This window comes from Vespa mandarinia, chromosome 14 (assembly GCF_050613455.1).
Source record: "Vespa mandarinia isolate Hongniang chromosome 14, ASM5061345v1, whole genome shotgun sequence".
NCBI classification, from domain to species: Eukaryota; Metazoa; Arthropoda; class Insecta; order Hymenoptera; family Vespidae; genus Vespa; species Vespa mandarinia.
Window position 1 is genome coordinate 4745727 of NC_140823.1, and position 18851 is coordinate 4764577.

At 34.4% G+C, this 18851-nt stretch overlaps 1 protein-coding gene across 2 annotated transcripts; it reads right to left on the bottom strand.

The window, feature by feature from the left end:
* Window positions 1–774: 774 nt before the first annotated feature.
* On the bottom strand, window positions 775–18612 carry Np (serine protease notopleural). 2 transcript variants are annotated; one of them, XM_085661284.1, is made up of 11 exons: window positions 18430–18612; window positions 14425–14530; window positions 8544–8869; window positions 6891–8178; window positions 5482–5637; window positions 5222–5371; window positions 4655–4731; window positions 4207–4307; window positions 3861–4132; window positions 3574–3728; window positions 775–3491 (listed from the first exon to the last, which is right to left on the bottom strand). In XM_085661284.1, the coding sequence occupies exons 2-11, from the start codon at window positions 14528–14530 to the stop codon at window positions 3327–3329; spliced, it is 2796 nt and encodes a 931-aa protein (XP_085517410.1). In that variant the 5' UTR covers window positions 18430–18612; the 3' UTR covers window positions 775–3326. The 2 variants fall into 2 exon arrangements, with proteins under 2 accessions (XP_085517410.1, XP_085517409.1); XM_085661283.1 differs by lacking the exon at window positions 18430–18612 and adding an exon at window positions 18031–18340.
* Window positions 18613–18851: the final 239 nt, after the last annotated feature.

An 18851-nucleotide genomic window follows, 5' to 3' on the forward strand; every position in this document is an offset into this window, starting at 1 on the left:
TATCTAAATTAAATAAAAATAAAAATTAACTTGTGGAAAAAAATTAATTTAAAATAAATTAAAGCAGTAATTGATAAAGAATTTTTTAAAAAATAGTTATCGGTTTTGATTGTTCGAAATTAAATGAAATCTTGTAAATTTTTTGTTAAATATAAGAATAATTTTTGTTATCAGTTCAACTACGAATATATTCTTGAATCTTTCTTCAACAAATATCATTTTTTCTCAATGAACGAACGAATATGAAGAAGATAGGAAGGAAACCTAAACGAGATGCAATCCGACGTGTTAACTTTATAATCAATATTCATGAGTCTCGTTTGTTGGCTCTTCGAGTTACGATCGAATTCTTCATTTTTTTTCCTTTTCCCCCTTTTTTCTTTCTTTCTTTCTTTTTCATTTTACGGTGTAGAAATTTACATTCTGTCATTGGTCGAAACATCTCATGGTGTGATCGTAAAAAAGAAATTTTTCTCTAGTTTAAAAATAACCATACGAGAATCGTTTTATTAAATTTAATAATAGATGAAGACTCAAAATAGCAACTAAAGTACATATTTTCTCTTTAACTTTATTTAGCTATGGATACAATTTCCTACTATTCCCAGTATTCGATAGATCAATAAGCAGTACGGTTTCATATTATTATGAAAGATATTGAGAAAGGAAATGTATAATTTATTTGCAAAATTAAAAATATTGAAACTTATAATATACATACATATATCTCGTTTAATAAAATATTAAATTACATATAAATAATTATCTCCCCAATGATATTTTATTTAAATATAATAATATTTACTGTACATTACGATCATGCATTTTATCTTGATAGATAAAAAGAATAAAAGATAAGCGAAATATAGGATCAATGTTTGGTATAACAACGTACCGGTTCCTTATCAATTCTACGACTTCAGTAAATTCATTTATTTTTTCTCTATCATTTATACCACTCCGTAAACAAACTTCTCATTCACATGGATACATATGATGTGTAGGTGGTTTTGCATGAGCACTCTGCTATATTCGCCATCTCTACTGTTGTTGGAATCGTTTACCGTGAAGCTGTGCAAATAAAGCTCGCCACCCACACGAAGCTTTCCGAATAAAAGAAAGGGTGAGACGAGAGTTGTAGAGTCGAGAAGATTCGAAGAGTTGAAAAACAAAGGAAATATAAGTGAATGAGGAAAAGGAAAAAACAGAAAGAAAATAAACATACTACGGAATCATTTGTTCTTTTTTTTTTTTTTTTTTTTTTAATCCATCTATCGTCTTTAATAACTTATATTCTGAATATAAAAAGAACGAGATCTCTCGCAAAGAACGAATAACGTAAAAACAAAAAGAGAGAGAGAGAGAGAGGGAGAATGATACAAATAAAAAATGAGAAAACAGAAAAAAAAATACTACAACGAGTCGATCAAAGCCGAACGATCGCTAGATGGCATTGAATATTTACAGAATGACGACTATTCGACTTTCTCACGTTATCTGACTCGTCGGTGAAAATAAATTATTTACTTGTAACGCTCGCGCGTCACGCTTATATAAATTAAATTAAATAACGTTTCGATGATGCATCGCGAACGAACGAGGAATAATCATTAATGTTTCAACATTTTCTTTCATCGTCGCATTCGATACGTCGAAACGCTCGTCCCGTTGTTGCTACGATACGAGCCGTTTATTTTCATTCTATATATAATAATACATATAGGACGGATTTATAATTATTGCTTTTTATATTAATTTTGTATTTGTTGATCGTAAAAAAGAAAATATTTATCTTATAATAAGTAGTTAAATAACTACGTCATATAATAAGTGACAACATTTTATATTAAAATAAGTGAATAAAAAATTATTTCGTCCAGAGCAATAATTAATGATTCATCTCGTATATATGTATATATATTCGAGCAACATTTTGCCAACTTAAGCTGTGAAATATAATATCATCTTTTGAGAGTACAATAGAAGTATTGTTAATCAGATTTTTTTTTTAATTTTACATTTTTCATATCTACATATTTAAAATTAGAAAAATTGTTATGTCCGAATAACGGAGATTTTACTGTACATAAGAATTACTCTAGAATTCAGAAAAAAAAAAATCTGTATAAACTAAACTTTGTCCATTTATTATGGCGCTTCGTTGGCAATGAAGCATGATACGTGTCCTATCGATAATTCCTAAATAAACAATAATGCTTCTATGCGCAATCGTCGTAAAATAAATAACGATGAATTTGATTCGGCGTTCGTATATATATCCTCGTGAAAATACAAATTTAATTGTTATCAGTGGAAACGTGTCTCTTTCATGCCAAATGTTGGCGTTCATATGGAATATTCAATTGCATTCATATGAAAATATTTTCAAATTATCGACAATAGTAATCGTCATAAGGTCGCGTATGGTTACTTCTAAAAAGAAAGAAAAAAAAAAAAAAAAAAAAAAAACGAACTCTGCAAACGTATCAATGTTTACGGAGTTTTGACACGATGAATATAAAAATTCTATTCAACGAGAATAATCGCATATAAATCGAGTTCGGTGAAGCGCGAAATAATCAGTTTTATATATGCAAATAAAAACATTATTGCGAATAACTTTTCTCGAATATTTTAAGTACTTTAAAATATGCTCGAGATTGAATATCGTTCTTTGTAAATATCTAGATACGTTGGTAAATCGTGCATTTATATCGAAGCGTGGCAATGAAAATCATTTTCAATTTATTCTCCTGCTGTCAACAAGCTTTCCATTCGATAATTCCATTTTATCCGAGGCACATCGAATTTACCACTCTTTTCAATTTTCTTTCTTTTTCCGATCAAAGGAAAATAACGAGTTTTAAAAGAAAATCTCAAATTTCCATGCATCTACATTGCACGCCAATCTTTTGAGATTGAAAAGAAAAAAAAGAAAGAAAAAATTCTTCAGTCACTCTTCGATCGATATTCGAATAAGACGCGATTTCGAGGAAAATGACGTCGAGATGCACTTCTGATCGAAAGACGCCACATATCGTACAAATCGTAACTTCGTTGTGCATTACTATTACTGTTGATAAAACAGATAGTTCAGTTATCCAACGTTCTTTTCGCGATTTCTCAACATTGACGTCAGGTGGCATCTATGAACGTTTCCTCATCATTTTCACTTTCCCGGGAAATTCGAAATCAAAGCTACGAATTCTTATTCCGGAATTCAACCTTCGTCCTTCTTTTTCTAGTCCTCCTCGGAGCGCAGAATTCGTCCAGTTTGCGCTGACGATTCATAGAACTTACGCATCCGTACTTTTTAATTAGTCGGATTAGAATTGTAAGATTTGATTGATCCATTCGCGAAATTCGGAAATACGCGTGTAGACACCCGGTTGATTTGGTACGGCACAACCAATTCCCCAACTTATAATTCCCGCTAGTAACCATCGTTTGTCTCGTGCCCTTTGAATCACCATTGGGCCGCCACTATCGCCCTAAAACACGTAACGATTTTATATATCATTTATCAAATTCATACTGTTTTATTATAAATTGTATAGATAGTTAATATATTACTTCGCAGGAATCAAAACCACCATTTCTCCATCCTGCACAAATGAAGATATGTGGTATGTGCTCGATGTAACCAGCATTTCTGTACATAGCTTCGCATACCGTGTTATTTATAACCGGTACTGCAACCTCTTGTAAGATGGACGGCAGTGGTCCCTCTATAAATTGGATGATAAGAAAATTTAAAAAATAGACGTTAGATGTAACAATGAAGAAACAGTTTACCAAAGATTTCTCTTTTCTTTTTACAAAATGTTAGGAAGGTACAGTAAAAAAATTACTATTCGCACCGTCATAAAGTCTTCCCCATCCAGTAACATAAGCTGTACGACCAACATAAGTTTCATCGTCATCCGGGAGACAAATTGGCAAAACGTTTGGCTGGAATGTTGGAAGTGGCTCGTAGAATCTCAAAAGAGCGAGATCATATTCGAAAGTTCTTGGATCGAATTGTGGATGACTCGCTATGATCTGTACTCGCCTTTCTTGGAATCCATATGGTTCTTCCTCGTTCGCTAGATCGTATTCTCCGATCCTCAACAATAAATCCGCCGGTGATACACTGAAATTAGATCAAAGTGATGAAATACTTAAGAGAAATAGAGACAAGTAGAATAAAAACGTTCGTATATTCACTTTTCAACACAGTGTGCCGCGGTAATAGCCCAATTCTCGTTCAACAAGGCTGCTCCACATTTGTGCAAATAGGTAGATGTCTTCCATTGACGTAACGAGATCTGTAAATCAATCTTTCATGTTCGCGCATCGTAGAAATGGATAGGATCGTTGATTAGAAGAGATCGTACGTTGCGTAGTCTCGATAGAAAATGAGCAAACAACGTCGTGATAGACATCTCCGAGAAATGAGACGACTGATCAAAAGCTTTCCTAACTATCCTCGTCGATCAATTTGGTCTTTCGACAAACGTGATCTTCCTTCATCTTCATTCTTTTCTTTTCTTTTCTTTTTTATTCTTTCTTTTTATTTATATAGAAATTAGACGTAACGCGAAAATCGTGAAAAAAATAAAGATAAAAGAGCACGGTTTCTTTTTATTCTTTTTTTTTTTTTCTATCCACTCACCTGCCAGGGCCACTTGCCAAAGGTACTGCGATTGCCACCCACGATCCTCGACTCGGGAAATATTCTCCTTCCGCAAACTGCAAGCAGAAGCATCGTTGAGTTTACTGCTTTGAAGAGATTCGCGTGGTGGTTTGCCGTTGTCACGACGACGGCCATGTTGGAGAACGAGGACGTGCTCGAATTCATTCGACTGGATGAACCGGTATAAGTCACGTGCTTCCTTTTATTTTTTCTCTCACCCCACTCTATGTTCTTTATGTGAACGAAACGTCTCATTGGCTACGTGGTTGCCCCTTCTATATTAGCATTTTCAATTTATATACCGACGGATCGTTCTTTGTGAAAATGATCTTTTCACCGTGAGCTCTCATGATTCACGATAAAGGAAAGAAAAGCGTATGAAATACAGGAGAACAAAGACAATCAGTCCATCCAATCGTAATACTAATAATTTTTTGTCATGCATTTTTCATATTTATCTACCTTTATAGATCTGCTATGAATACTCTTACGATATGAATACTCTTACGAAATAATGAAATTTTGATAATGATCGTGTATAATAACCTTGCTTGTAATCCGACATATTTAGAGTTTCTATCGATATCGGAGTTTCCGTATCAACGGCTATAGTAGCGATGCTTGACAATGTCGTCAGAATCGTTGACGTCTCTGTAACTTGCTCCGTCGTCGTTGGTACTTCCGTCGTTGATCTCACTGAATTTTTTTTGAGAAAATTATTATTAAAATCATATATATATATACATGATATCATATGTATACATAGGTTTATATCGAATACAACAAATAAGATATAATCTTTTTACCAGGTACATCAGATGATACAGTAGACGAGACGGACTCTAATTTAGTCGTCGAACTTCCCAGATTTTCCGAGGACGTTTCAACGGTCGTTGGTGGTGATTGGATCATTACCCAACCATCCGGCGTTGTTATGGGTGTCCATTCGCTCTCCGTTATTTCTGAAATGAGAGAATGAAATGTTTAAGAATAAAAAAAAAAGTAAGGATGAAAAAAGAACGTTGAATATTCGACAAGAAATAGATTCCGTTGAACCAACAATGACTTTAGGAAGATTTCCAGACAGTTGGATAGGAATAGTGGAAGGACGGAAAGGAAAAGAGAGAACAGAAATTACGGTGGATGGTTTAAACCGTTACGACGTCCCAGCCTGACGTACAGAGTTTTATCTCCTCTTGCGATGCTATTGAACGTAGTGAGATAAAGAGAGACAGAGAAATAGAGAGATGTCTCTTTAACCCATTTGTAACATCGACCCTGTTCTTTGATCTTGATCTAGCTTCGTATGCTGGCCTTGAACCAATACAAATACAATATGCAACAAGAGACAAAATACTTGGTTCAAATGAACTCTAATTTCGTTCGAAAGTTGCCGTTCGAATTTGATATGCTTAAAAATGCAGCTGATTCTCAAAATAATTGCTTAAATACGATAAAAATACGACAAAGTATTCCTTAAGAACATACTATTCTTAATATCTCGTGAGCGTAACACGTATCCTTCACGCGTTTCTACGTCTAAAAATAGAAGGATGAGAACATTTCTACGATCATTCTATTCAAGAAGCTGCACATCGATGCAAATTATATATTATGTGATCTGAACTTTGAATTTTTCAGGATTTAATCCATACAAAGATTAAATTAATCTATTATCCTTAAAACTTAAACGATACTTCATTTTCATCATAGTTGAAAATATAATCCAAGAATATATACAAAAATACTTATCAATATTTCGTTTGCATTAACAAACAAAGAAGAAAAATCAACACATCCGATCCGTAAGTTTCAATTATCCAAGCGATTAAGAGAACATAGAATGAAAAGAAAGGGAACATGAGTGAGAATGCGATAGATACCCAAGCAATCAATCAAATTCACTCGGGTACACGCTATTCTGAATACTGATTAATGCGGAAGGTATAATAACGGTTTCGTCGTGAATTTCTCTACGAGATGATTTTCCATTGCCGACAAGAGAGTTTTGTTACACAATGAACATCCGTTGTGAAAGGACATGAGCGGATATGCGAAATGTAGTTTCATTATGTAAGCCGATTTTCCGTATTAGATTGTATGTAATATTATCAGCCGCGCATTATCAAATGTTAAAATTCATATGATTCTTTCATACGTCGAATATGTATAATTAATAACTTTTCATGCAATCTTGATCATAACTTCAACTTACCATCGTGTTTTTTGGTTGTGGATAAAACGTCAGTTGCTTTAGTTGGTGTTTCATCGGAATGGGAAGACCACGTGACCAAACCAGATGACGGTGTAGTTTGTGGTACTTCTTCGAGAGTCTGGTTGACAATTGGTACCTTGGACGTTTGACTACTCGCAGTCGAGGAAGAGGAACTAATGAAGCTAGGGACAGATATGGTCGTAGGTGTTGTGATTCTAATAGGTTTTATCGTAGTTTCAATTGAACTCTCAGTTGGCTTAAACTTGATAATCTCCGATGTTGAATTACTTGTAGAGGTTTGGAAAATTGTCTTTTGCGTGGTAGACGTTTCTAATTTATCAGTGGTTAATGTACTGATCTTAGTAGGCTTCGTACTGATTATAGTCGTTACAATTGGCCTAGAAGTGGTTGGTTTAGGTTTGGTCGTGATTTTATGATAAATAGGTTTCTCAGTAGTGATTGTAATCGGCTTTCGAGTTACAAAACTCACTGTTTCCGTCACCAAAGTTACGAGTGTCTCTTCGGTAGAAGACAAAAGATTGCCTTCAGTCGTTGTGAACGTTGGTTTTGTCTTATTAGACGTCAAATAAGTCGACGCTACCGTTGTTGTTCCGTGACTAGAACCAATCGAAGAATTACTTTGAGTCGTCGGTTTTTTTGTGGGTAAAGTTGGTTTTTTGGTAGACAAGGTGGGTCTTTTCGTGCTCGTGACAAGGGGTCTCTTCGTGCTAACAGTAGGTGGTCTCTTCGTAAATTGTTGAGTCACTGGCTTGACCGATGTCGTGTTTCTTGGTGGAAATCTTGTCGAAGGCACAGTCTTTTGCGTCGTTGTAATAATACTTTTCGATGTGGTTGTTTGTATCGGTCGTTGAATACTCGTTTGAGTAGTTGTATGTAATATCGTAGTGTGTAAAGGTTTTTTTGTAATCGGTTTCGATGTACCTACGATTGGTCTTGACGTGGTGGATAAAGTCGAAATTTTGAACGGAACTGTTGGCTTTTGAGTTGTACCGACTGATAGTTTAGAAGTTGTTGAAGTAGTAGACGTATTGGACGAATACTTTGTACTTTCTGTAGAGATTTTAGTGAAATTCTTGGAGGGTGCGGATGTAGTAGTAAATTTTTCGTACGAGCCGTTTTGAACTGTTTGAAAAGTCGATAGACGAATCGATTGTGTCGTCGTTTCTATGGTCTGTATCGTTGGTTTCTTTGTTACAATCTTTGTACTCCCTCCATGTGTATGCGATGTACTTTTAGTACTTTGTGTTGCCTGAGTGATCGTAGTAGCCTAAAAAAACAATGGAGATCGATCGGATCGGAGATTGTTAAATCTATATGACATTGCGTATGTGTGTTCAGGAAATTAATGATCTCTATAATTAACTTCATTGCAGTAAGTTTTATCTTCCATTTTAAACAACTTTCGCATTTTAAGAATAGAAAACATGACAAAAGTATTTGAATCAGGGTCTCATTTTCTTTTTTTACCGCGGATAAAATTTTTAAATAGAAATTATATCGTTGTAATTTGTAATATTCCCAATTTAAAGTTCTAATCCGGTAAAAAATTTTTGTCCAGGAAAAAAATAAAAAGAAGAAATTTTATGAAATCATAAAAAAAAAAAAAAAGAAAAAGAAAGACTATTAACTTACCACAGTGGTGTATGTACCAGATGGTTTGCTTTGGTCGTTAGGCTTTGGCCTTGGAAAATATGGGGGTATGTCATTGCTCTCGATGGGATTGTGAGTAGTGACGAACGGCCTTGATGTTGCTGGCGGTCCATCGTCGATGCTGTTGTCCTGAGGTCCAACGTCCGGCTCTTCGTCGATCTTACAACAACTACCGAAATAGAAACGATCGATGCATGTGCCAAGATGCGTGCCGTTCGCCTTTGCACAGGTAAATGCAAACATGCAAATTCCGGTTTCGCCTGTTCTACGCGACACGCATGGCAAGTGTCGGATGTTTCTTCCAGTACCTGAGATCAAAAAAAAATATTAAGAAAATTAGTCGATAATTAAGATCATAATTGTGAGAAAGACTCGACTGGTCAAGTTAACGCAAGATGAGTCTTTCAAATATTATTATTCTTCACAGATTTCAACTGCTTTAATATTATTTTGCTACTCGTGTAGAATAATTTCTTTTTAAAGAAGTTGTATTCACTCTAAAAATCGAAAGGACTAGTTCCATCTCAATCTATTCGTTGTACCATTGTTATCGTCTTTCTTCCTCTTATCGGGCTGAAATGTCTTACTCGATTATTCATCGATTATACACTTCCTTGCCTTTCATCACCTGCATTTAGATCGTAGCCTTAATGGAATGCGTTGAAGATCATCATTAAGAAGATGATTATCAACAGCGGCAAGCATACGAGAGATGATACACGAGTGAACTGTATTTTGTATTGAGAACATACGTATAACGCTTCATAGCGAGAGAATGCACAGTTATAGGAGACACTTTAATATTGCAAAAAGAGAGAAAGAGAAGCAATACGGAAGCGTTCACAGCCCAGATATCTTCCTCCTAAAATGTGTTCCTTGTTGCATTTTTTCCCCATACGTGTTTTAATATGTTTATTACTATACGATCTTGACATACATCGATAACATTCTAACGAACGTGTAAAAGCAAGATCAAGAACGTGTATGCGCTTTTAAATTTATATTATTGTATAGTAGATTTTTTCGCATTCCTATTTTTTACTCACCGTATTTATCGATATATTTATTATCGATATATTGGCAATCGAATTAAATAGGAAACTTTAAACAAAATTTAACGACTGTTGATAATAAAAGTTCCATCTTTTGACGATCGATCGAGTAATTTCTCGAAAAATCTCTATTCTGTAAGAAATTATAATCGAGAATATATCGTTAGAAGATAATCACACTTGGAAAATATCTCGTTTTATTATCGATCGATTCACATGAACGTTTTTATTCAATATGCTACGTCCTCGCATAGCTTATAGATAGCGGGCAATGTTATTTTAATGAGAATACCTCTTATCGTTGACTATTAAATCATTGCTATTCAACATTTGATTTGGTGATGATATAAACTAATGAAAAAAGTATGTTATATAAACAATAAATACTTGAGAATAGGTAAAAATATAGATCAATATTACCACAAAATAATCATTTTTGAAGTATTTATTTTTTTAACTATTAACGATAAGCATTATTAAACGATAAGATTATCAAATAACTTCAATTTTTCAAAGTATTTCGTCGAAAATAAAGATTAATGTCACTGATTAATGTATTACTTTGGAAGTCCTAAGTATTTAATTAAAATTATCTGATTATATAAAGAATTCGTATACATGAAATTATAACAATTTAGTTTTAGTTATAATAATTTATGGCATTGATGTTACGTAGATCGACGTAGCATGGATTATCAAAGAAAGGAAGGAATTGATGTCAGACGAATGGAAGCATCTGGGTACCGTTAAATTTCGATGTATGAGCTAGTTACCCGAGTCACAAGTAGGTCATAGTCATAGCCCAATGTAACAACTCGTTTCCTTCCAAGGCACCTTGTAATCTTGGTTCTCTCTCTCTCTCTCTCTCTCTCTCTCTCTCTCTCTCTTTTCCTTCTTCTCTTTTTCTCCTTCTCATTTTACAAAGCCGAAGAAACCACCGAGCGCATTCCAAGGCATCTTGAAGGTATTTCAGACGATTAGATCGACATACCTGTAGCTTAAGTCCTCCGAGAATAGACTCCGAACGAATTTACGTGAAAAATTATCTCAGATCTTTTTCTAAATGAACTGTAGTAAGATGCTGACTATTTGTATCAATATAATATAATATTTTATATATATATATATATATATATATATATATATATATATATTCTCTCTCTCTCTCTCTCTCTCTCTCTCTCGTTCATAATAATTTATGAATATAAGGATTCGTACAATGAATATTTCATTCCTGATTCTTATAAATGTATTTTCGAATAGAAAGCACATAATGTAATGTTGCATGTAAAGAGAAATCTTTTAACGACTATAAAATCTTTATAAGTCGAGCTCAAGATTAGATGAGGTTTAGTAATCATTTTTAATCCTTTTTAATCTATACATTTTCTTCGCGTTACGTAATTTTTTTTTTAAGTTAAGTGTACATACCTTGCTCTTAGGATTATTAATTGAACGAAATTGATATTACACCTCAATTCATTCATTTTCCTCTACCACTGTATGATTTAGTCGACAAGATACGCAGACGATGATTTATCATATTTCATGATAAAACTGAGTATTCGAATGTATAAATATATATGAACTTTGTACAAGTAAAATTATCGAATAGAGATAATCTTTTAAAGTGAAACAGAATTTTTACATTAAGTTCTTATTTTTCTTTCTTTTTTATTTATTTAATAAAAAATATTCAATAACAACTTTTATTTCTACCAATGACGACAATGACAGTATGTATATATATGTTCTCGATGCCCTATTTAATTCATACATCCTTGATGTTTTATTTAATTCATTAGATCATCTAAATTCTGTAAGCATAACTTAATACATAACATAAAAATATGACTGATAAAAAATTGATTGCTCGATAAATTTCAACTAATCTTTAGAAGAAATTGTCGTCACAATTTTCTCATTTTTGTAAAAGAACAAAGAAATTGTATTTCTCTATGAGTACTTTGTTTGCTAGCTTACTTCAATCTCTGCTGGATATTTCTCGTCCATTATTGCATAGACGAGCATATTTTTTACAGAACTAGCAGCAATTCAACATTGTAGCATTGTTTTTACTTCGTAAAAAATGATTTATCGATAATAACTATTGATATGTCGTTTTTAATAATCGTGAGGTGTCACACTCGACGATACGAAAACTTTGAGATAAGAAATTTTTCTAAAATAAAACTTTTTATCGAACTATAATCTATAATAAGTCACCTATATTTTTAATCCGTGTAAATAGAATTGAATGCGTGCATCCCAAAATATAAATATCAAATATCAATATCATATTATTTAATAAAATTAATCATTAGAAGTCAAAATGATGTAAATGATAAGAGATCGATAAGTATAGCAAATGATACTTGCAATTTTTATTTCTTTTTTTTCTTCATCTTTCAGATAAAATTGCTTTATAATATTTACATTTAGTAAAATTAATTACTTCTTTGTTGATCCACATGTTAAAGGAATGCAATGTAAAAGAATGTTCGTTAACCTAATCTTTAATCTAATTTTTTTTAATTACTTAGAATTCCATGTAATCTATCAATCTTCTATTTTATAATGTCTCATCGAAATTTCAAGTTAATTTTTCAACAATAGTGAATGTAGATCGTTCGAGATGTAACCGATCCTATTCTCCTGACGTAAAGTACACTCTACCGGCATTGATCCTTCTTTCGCGGAAGTTCTAATAAAGTATAATCGAGAATGGAACGGAGCGTATCTACGGAAAATTACCGAGTTCCTCGAGCGTTACGCTTCTCTTTACTTTCTTTTGTAATCTCTCTCTTTCTCTCTCTCTCTCTCTCTCTCTCTCTCTCTCTCTCTCTCTCTTGGCTGAACGTTCGTGCAACAAAAAAAATAATGTGAAATAATTTGTGATATGGTATGCTTGCTTTCAGGTCAGTCGGTCGATCGGTCGGTTGGTCGGTTAGTCGGTTCTTTGCCTTCTCCAAAAAAGTCCTTCTCGATTGTCCTTCTCCAAAGAAAAAGAATAAAAAAAAAGAGAATAAAGAGAGAGAGAGAGAGAGAGAGAGAGAAGAGGAGGATCTGTGTTAGCGGAAATGTCGTTTCGATGAGTCAGAAGCACGGAAGAAAGTTTCAGCTAGGTCTTTAGCATACCTATCACCTTCCACCATACCTACTACTATACTATACATATACACTTGGCGGAATTTCAGACGTGACCATACAAAGCGAGTATGCCACACGTATATATATTATACAACACAACAGATTCACAACAACAACACGTATATAAGTAACATATATATCACCCACGCGATCGAGAGTTCGCGTTTGAAAAGATTTCACTCGGTGCGTGTTGTGTTGTACCATCGTAGGAAAGTGTCTTCTCTCTTTTATCGCCTTTACGAGCACCAAAGTGGCCACGATGTGATAACTTTCTTCGATCGTTCCTTTAAAACGATCGAAGAACTCGTCACGAGTACTGCACATTGTTTTTCTTGTTTTTTTTCGTGCTTATTAAGTCTATGGTCTTTTTACTCTGTAAATTTTTAGAATTTGTTTTTTTTTTTTATACACAGGAAATTGAAAATACTAGAACGTTCAGTTTCAATATTTCTTTTTGAAAGTGACCTTTCGATCTTGGAACGAATAATTTCATATAGAAATGAAAGCTAAATGCATTATTCTCGAACATGAGAATCTTCCAAGTGAAATCTAAACTTGACAAATAGGTATACACGGTCGTTACGCTCACTCAAATTCACAGAAACGTTATATGCTTGTATTTACAAAGTGTAAAGTCGAAAAGCGATACTATCGTGTCGATACTGTAGTTATGCGAATAGAATCGAAAAAAATATTTTCTGTGAAATGGTATTGATCTAAAATAACGCTCTTCAGTTTCGATTGAATTGTGAATTCAATATCTCTAACGCACGAGATATTCTCCTTCGTGCGATTATTAAATAAACGTCTCGTAATATTCGTCATTAATAATAACCATTATTTGGTGTAAATAAAATACAACCAAAAATACAATTAGACCACATGTTCGAATAAATATTGTGAAAAGTATCAAGTATTGGTAAAAAGATTTATTTTATTCAATATTTTTCATACGTCATAAATACATGTTGCATATATTGAAAAGTAAGAAATTTAATTGTAATTTACAATCGTATTTTAAAGCTATATTAAAATAAATCATTTCAATAATTGGATAAATATTATTTTGCGACAATAGTTTGGAAGAAACGATTTATGTACAATAGAATTCTGAATTGTAATTAGGTAACATTTGAAGCGAGTAAATGGCTTATCGATAAAAGTCGATTCGAATATATCGATGGAGAATCGAGGATGGCAAAGTCGGAAAAATCGGTGCAAGTCGTGCACGGCGATGACCGAGGCTGACCTACTTATTTACATAGAACACTGACAAGTCCGCCCACGTTCCATTCGAATACGAATCCAAGGTAGATTCAATGTCGTCTCCAAGATATGGACAGACAGTGAAGGGATATGTGTTCGTATACGCACGCGTCTCACACATACTAACTCAGAGATACGATAGGTTGGCAAAGCATTCATGAGTATGTTCGTGTTGGCCACGTTAAAGGTATTTGCTTACCGGTCCGTTAGTCAGCTGACACGTTCGAGGAAAATCCAAGAAATGATTCTCTCGTTTGCCATTACCGTTCATTGATCATTTTTAGGTCACTCTTATAATATAATTCTATTCTAGTGACCAAACTATGAACCATTACGAATTCCTTTGAATATATATATGGGGAGAAAATCGAGTGTAGAAATAATTAAGTACTTACTACTTGGTAAAAATTGTGGGACATAAATAGGATTGGCTGTCGTGATGTGTATGAAGACGCAACAGAGCGAGATGATGATCCAACTTAATCTGCGATGATTCCACATCTGAAACAGAAAATGAGATATAAAGAAAATCAATCAATCATCTATTTATCTTATGATTAGTGAAAAGTGTATCTTTTTTTTTTTTTTTTTTTCTTTTTTTTTTATTTTTCCTTTTTCCTAATAAAAATAAGGAATAAACGTATAAAACTTTAGTAAAAATTAGAAGAGCCTAATATAAAAGTAAAACAATAAATTTTCATCAAGAAACATATCTTTTCTTGAAAGGTTCGAGTCATCGAACCAAGCTGAGTGGGAAATGTACGTAAGAAAGTTAATAAGATGCCGATTCCCTCGACCGTGACATCGAGCAACGTCGAACAACTTCTACGATATATTCCTGAGAATATTCTCAGGAGATGATCCACGCGATGTGTCGCACGTCAGTAATCATTGCAATGTAATCGCATGTGATTTTAACGTTCATATATACATACGTCCGATCTTTTTCTTCAAACATATCGTGCGACATCCTGCAAGTAGTCACTCGAGTTTCTTGACTTTCGCTCGTCATGTCTATCAAGAATACTATAGTTCTTTTTTTTCTCTCTTTAAAAAATGATATAATCTGTATAATATTTTTGAAAAGAGAAAACAAAAATAGTCCGAGTTCCAATACTTTTATTTTCGAATTGAAGCATGCATCTATCATAAATGCGTCAGCCTTGAAAATGAAAGAGCATCGATCTCAAATTCATTAATATTTAAAATATATAATCTACATGGTTACATTATATATGTATATTGGCAAGTATATAAAGAACGTATCGAATCGATCCATCAATAGAATTCGTTGTCTTTCGACCAGAGCCAAACATATCGATTTCGAGCAAAGTTGATCCATCCAAGTGGAAAAAGATCGAGCACCTAACAGATAGTAGAGATCACGTAGAGATCAACTCTTTTTGGACGAAATACATAGCTTCATCAGCGAGAGTATTTTTTGGCCGAGAAACGTGAACGATGGTAAAGACTTGTACAAGGCTTCGGTCAATGACCGGTACGAGAAAGACATTCGTTTGGCGCGATCATTCAACAGGTCGATGGTACGTTGAACCAACGACGACACAGCGATGACAACGGCGATGAAGACGACGACAACGACGACGACAACGACGACGACAACGACGACGGCAACGACGACGATGATGCCAAAGGAGGAAGAAGGAGGTCGATGAGAGCAAACTACATGTTTCCGCCCTTCTTCATCGAATCTTTCGATTTTCAACAACAAAGCACTTAAAACTTTGAACTCACCGATGAACAATTAAATAAATTACAATCAATTTTTATTATCATTTTAATGAATTTAATATTAATGGACTAATCATTTTGATGCGACAACGACGAATTAATCCATTGATCACAAAATTTAGATTGATCATATTTCCAGCTGATTCTCATTGAGCTCTTGTCGATGGTCAGGTAAATTAAAATGCGTCCTTCCACCATGAAGATATGTATATAGAGGGCCGAGATACTGTTATTCCAGGGTCGACTTAGATCGATCGGGTGTTCCTCTAACGTGAGTCTAGAATATGCTAGGGGCATACATATATACATATATTCATCGGTCGAACACGTTGACCCACATGTAGGCAACACGGAGTAACGGCTTTAATGAGATGCTTGAAAGTGATAGCATTGTTCAACTTGAAGAATGACGATTTTATTATTGTAAAATTAAAGTTAACAATCGAGTATTGTGATTTGTAAGCATTGCTTTTTGTTTATCTTTCATTTAAAGACAAATCCTACGAATATATATATGAGGAGGAAGTCAAGTCTAATAAAATCTCGAAATGAACATAAAGATGTTTCATAAATGAAGACAAAGAAGTCACAAGAAAGTGCAGTGATAACTCGATCAACATGCGACTAGCTCGTGTTTACGAAGAAGAAATGATAAAAACCGTTACAGTTATCTCGAGGCATTAATTCGGCTGAACGAAGCAAAGAATACCGGAGCCCAGCCTTACGGCTTGTCGATGGTCAGGTTACAAGATTCCTCCTCTCGGCCCACGCGAAGTCAACAGTTATCTTTCTGAAAAACTATTTAACTTGGATGAAAATCATTTGATAAATTTCATTTCCAAAATTTCTTCTTTTCTTATCTCCTTTTTTTATGGCTATTAGAGAGAGGAGGAGGTTCACATATTTGGACGAAAAGCGTTCGTCGTAAATAACAGTGGAACAAGCTCATTGCTAACGGTACACGCCACTTTCATTTGTACGCACGTATCTAATGCGAGCGAGACATGTGGGTTGCCACTGAAAGAACAGTTCTTTCAAAGGAAACGAGAGCTTCTCTCTCTCTCTCTCTTTCTCGTAAAATCGAGCCAAAACATAAAGGAGCGTTAAATTTGAATTAAACTTTTTCGTAAATTGCAAGAGCTCGATCGAACGAGCATGATCGATGGAAATTTAAATCAAGTATACTACTAGCTATGGTTTATGTAAGTCTTATTATACATACACATATCTCTTTTAAGAGAGTATACACACATACTACATAGATACGTAATTAGCAATAAATTCGAAAAGGTCGTAAATAAAGAGAAAAGGATTTTTACGATGCAAATCTTTCATGAATTACATATGGAAAAACATAAAGAAGAAAGAATGGTACCTAACGTAATGAAGGAAATACCATCGTGTTCAACTCGTGAAAGTCGAATTCGACTCAAAGGAGCAAGAGTGGTACCGCTATTCGTGAACCACATACGGTTTACCTGGTCGAGCTAACTCCGTGCGTAACATCGAAGACGTATCGAAAGTCGGTTCGTTTTGAAGACTCATAATATCAACGAATGTTCGTAATTGCAGCGTTGCTCGTTTAATTGATGTTAATTGGCCGTTCGACTACACGTTTTCAAACGAAAATTTACAAATGAAACACCGAGAGAAATTCGAGGTATAACGAATAATGCAATAGCGTAAACGTGAGAGCTTAATGAAAAATCAAATTACTGCAAAGAGCGATCACGCAAGAGATCTTAATTGATTGTTAAGTGATGAATTGGAGCGGTTTTTGTTTTACGTTTCAATCCCACGCGGCTATTATTTGGGATTTATATTCTATACGTTCAGGAATTCCTCGGGAAAAACATATTAATGGATATACATATATAAACGAAAAAAATTTGACCTTTGAATTTTGTGAAATCAATTGTTTTTAAAGAACACAGCAATTAAATTCAGATAGATAATCATTTAATTTTCTTTTGACGAGAAGATAACAATTCTTATTATCAATGAATCTTTCGATAAGATGATCTTCTTACTTCTTTCGATCATTGAAACCTTGAGCTAAATCTAAAACCTTACATCGATCAATATCAGCCAAGGAATTATACTATCGCGGGTGATGTTTGTTCTCCGTCAGATTCGGGGCATTTTGTCCAAATAAGCAAGTAACCGAGAAAGATGGAGAAAGAGAGAGAGAGAGAGAGAGAGAGAGAGAGAAAGAGAGAGAGAAAGAGAGAGAGAAAGCAATCTTCTACCTTTGAAGAATCTTCTTGCTTCCTAATTCCAGATCCTTCTAGTTTGCTCACTAAGAACTTGCTTATGTTTGGCACGCGTTGTTCTCCAACTACACGTGACTCGGCGAACGAAAACCTCTCGAATACGTCACGATCGATTTCGATATATCCACAAGTTTGAAATGAACACAAATGATAACGCGTAAAAAAGAAAGAAAGAAGGAAACACCTTTACGATCAGGTTGACCCAAAATGAGAAAAGAGAGAGAGAGAGGTATATACATATATGTGTGTGTGTGTGTGTTTATGTGTTTGTGTCTGTGTGTGTATGTGTGTGTGTATATATATATATGTATATATATATATATATATATATATATGTATATATATACACACACAGCCGCGTTACGAGAGACGAACCCTGCGATGCCTTCTCGCGAGTTCTTCTTCGTTTACACCGGTTACTCTTCTCTCTTGCCGGCCTATCAAACTGGTTTGGCCTCTCCGTCTATCTCTCTCTCTTCTCTCGCAACTTGTGGATCAGCGAGCACCTGGATCGGTGCTGTCTCGATCTTGCTCTTGACTCGACTCCGCACACACGAATCCGATTCACCAGGCATCATTCCTTCTCCTGTAGGCGCCTCCCTACCTTTCCTTCCTTTCTACTCTTCTTTCTCTGTCTCTCTCTCTCTCTCTCTTTCTCTCTCTTTCTCTCTCTTTCTCTCTCTTTCTCTCTCTTTCTCTCATCCGCCACGACACTGTAAATATACAAAAGGCTTGACTAAAGTGTGGGGCAATTCTCTTCGGTAGACCATAGCAGGTTCCTCGCTTTTCACGGTGAT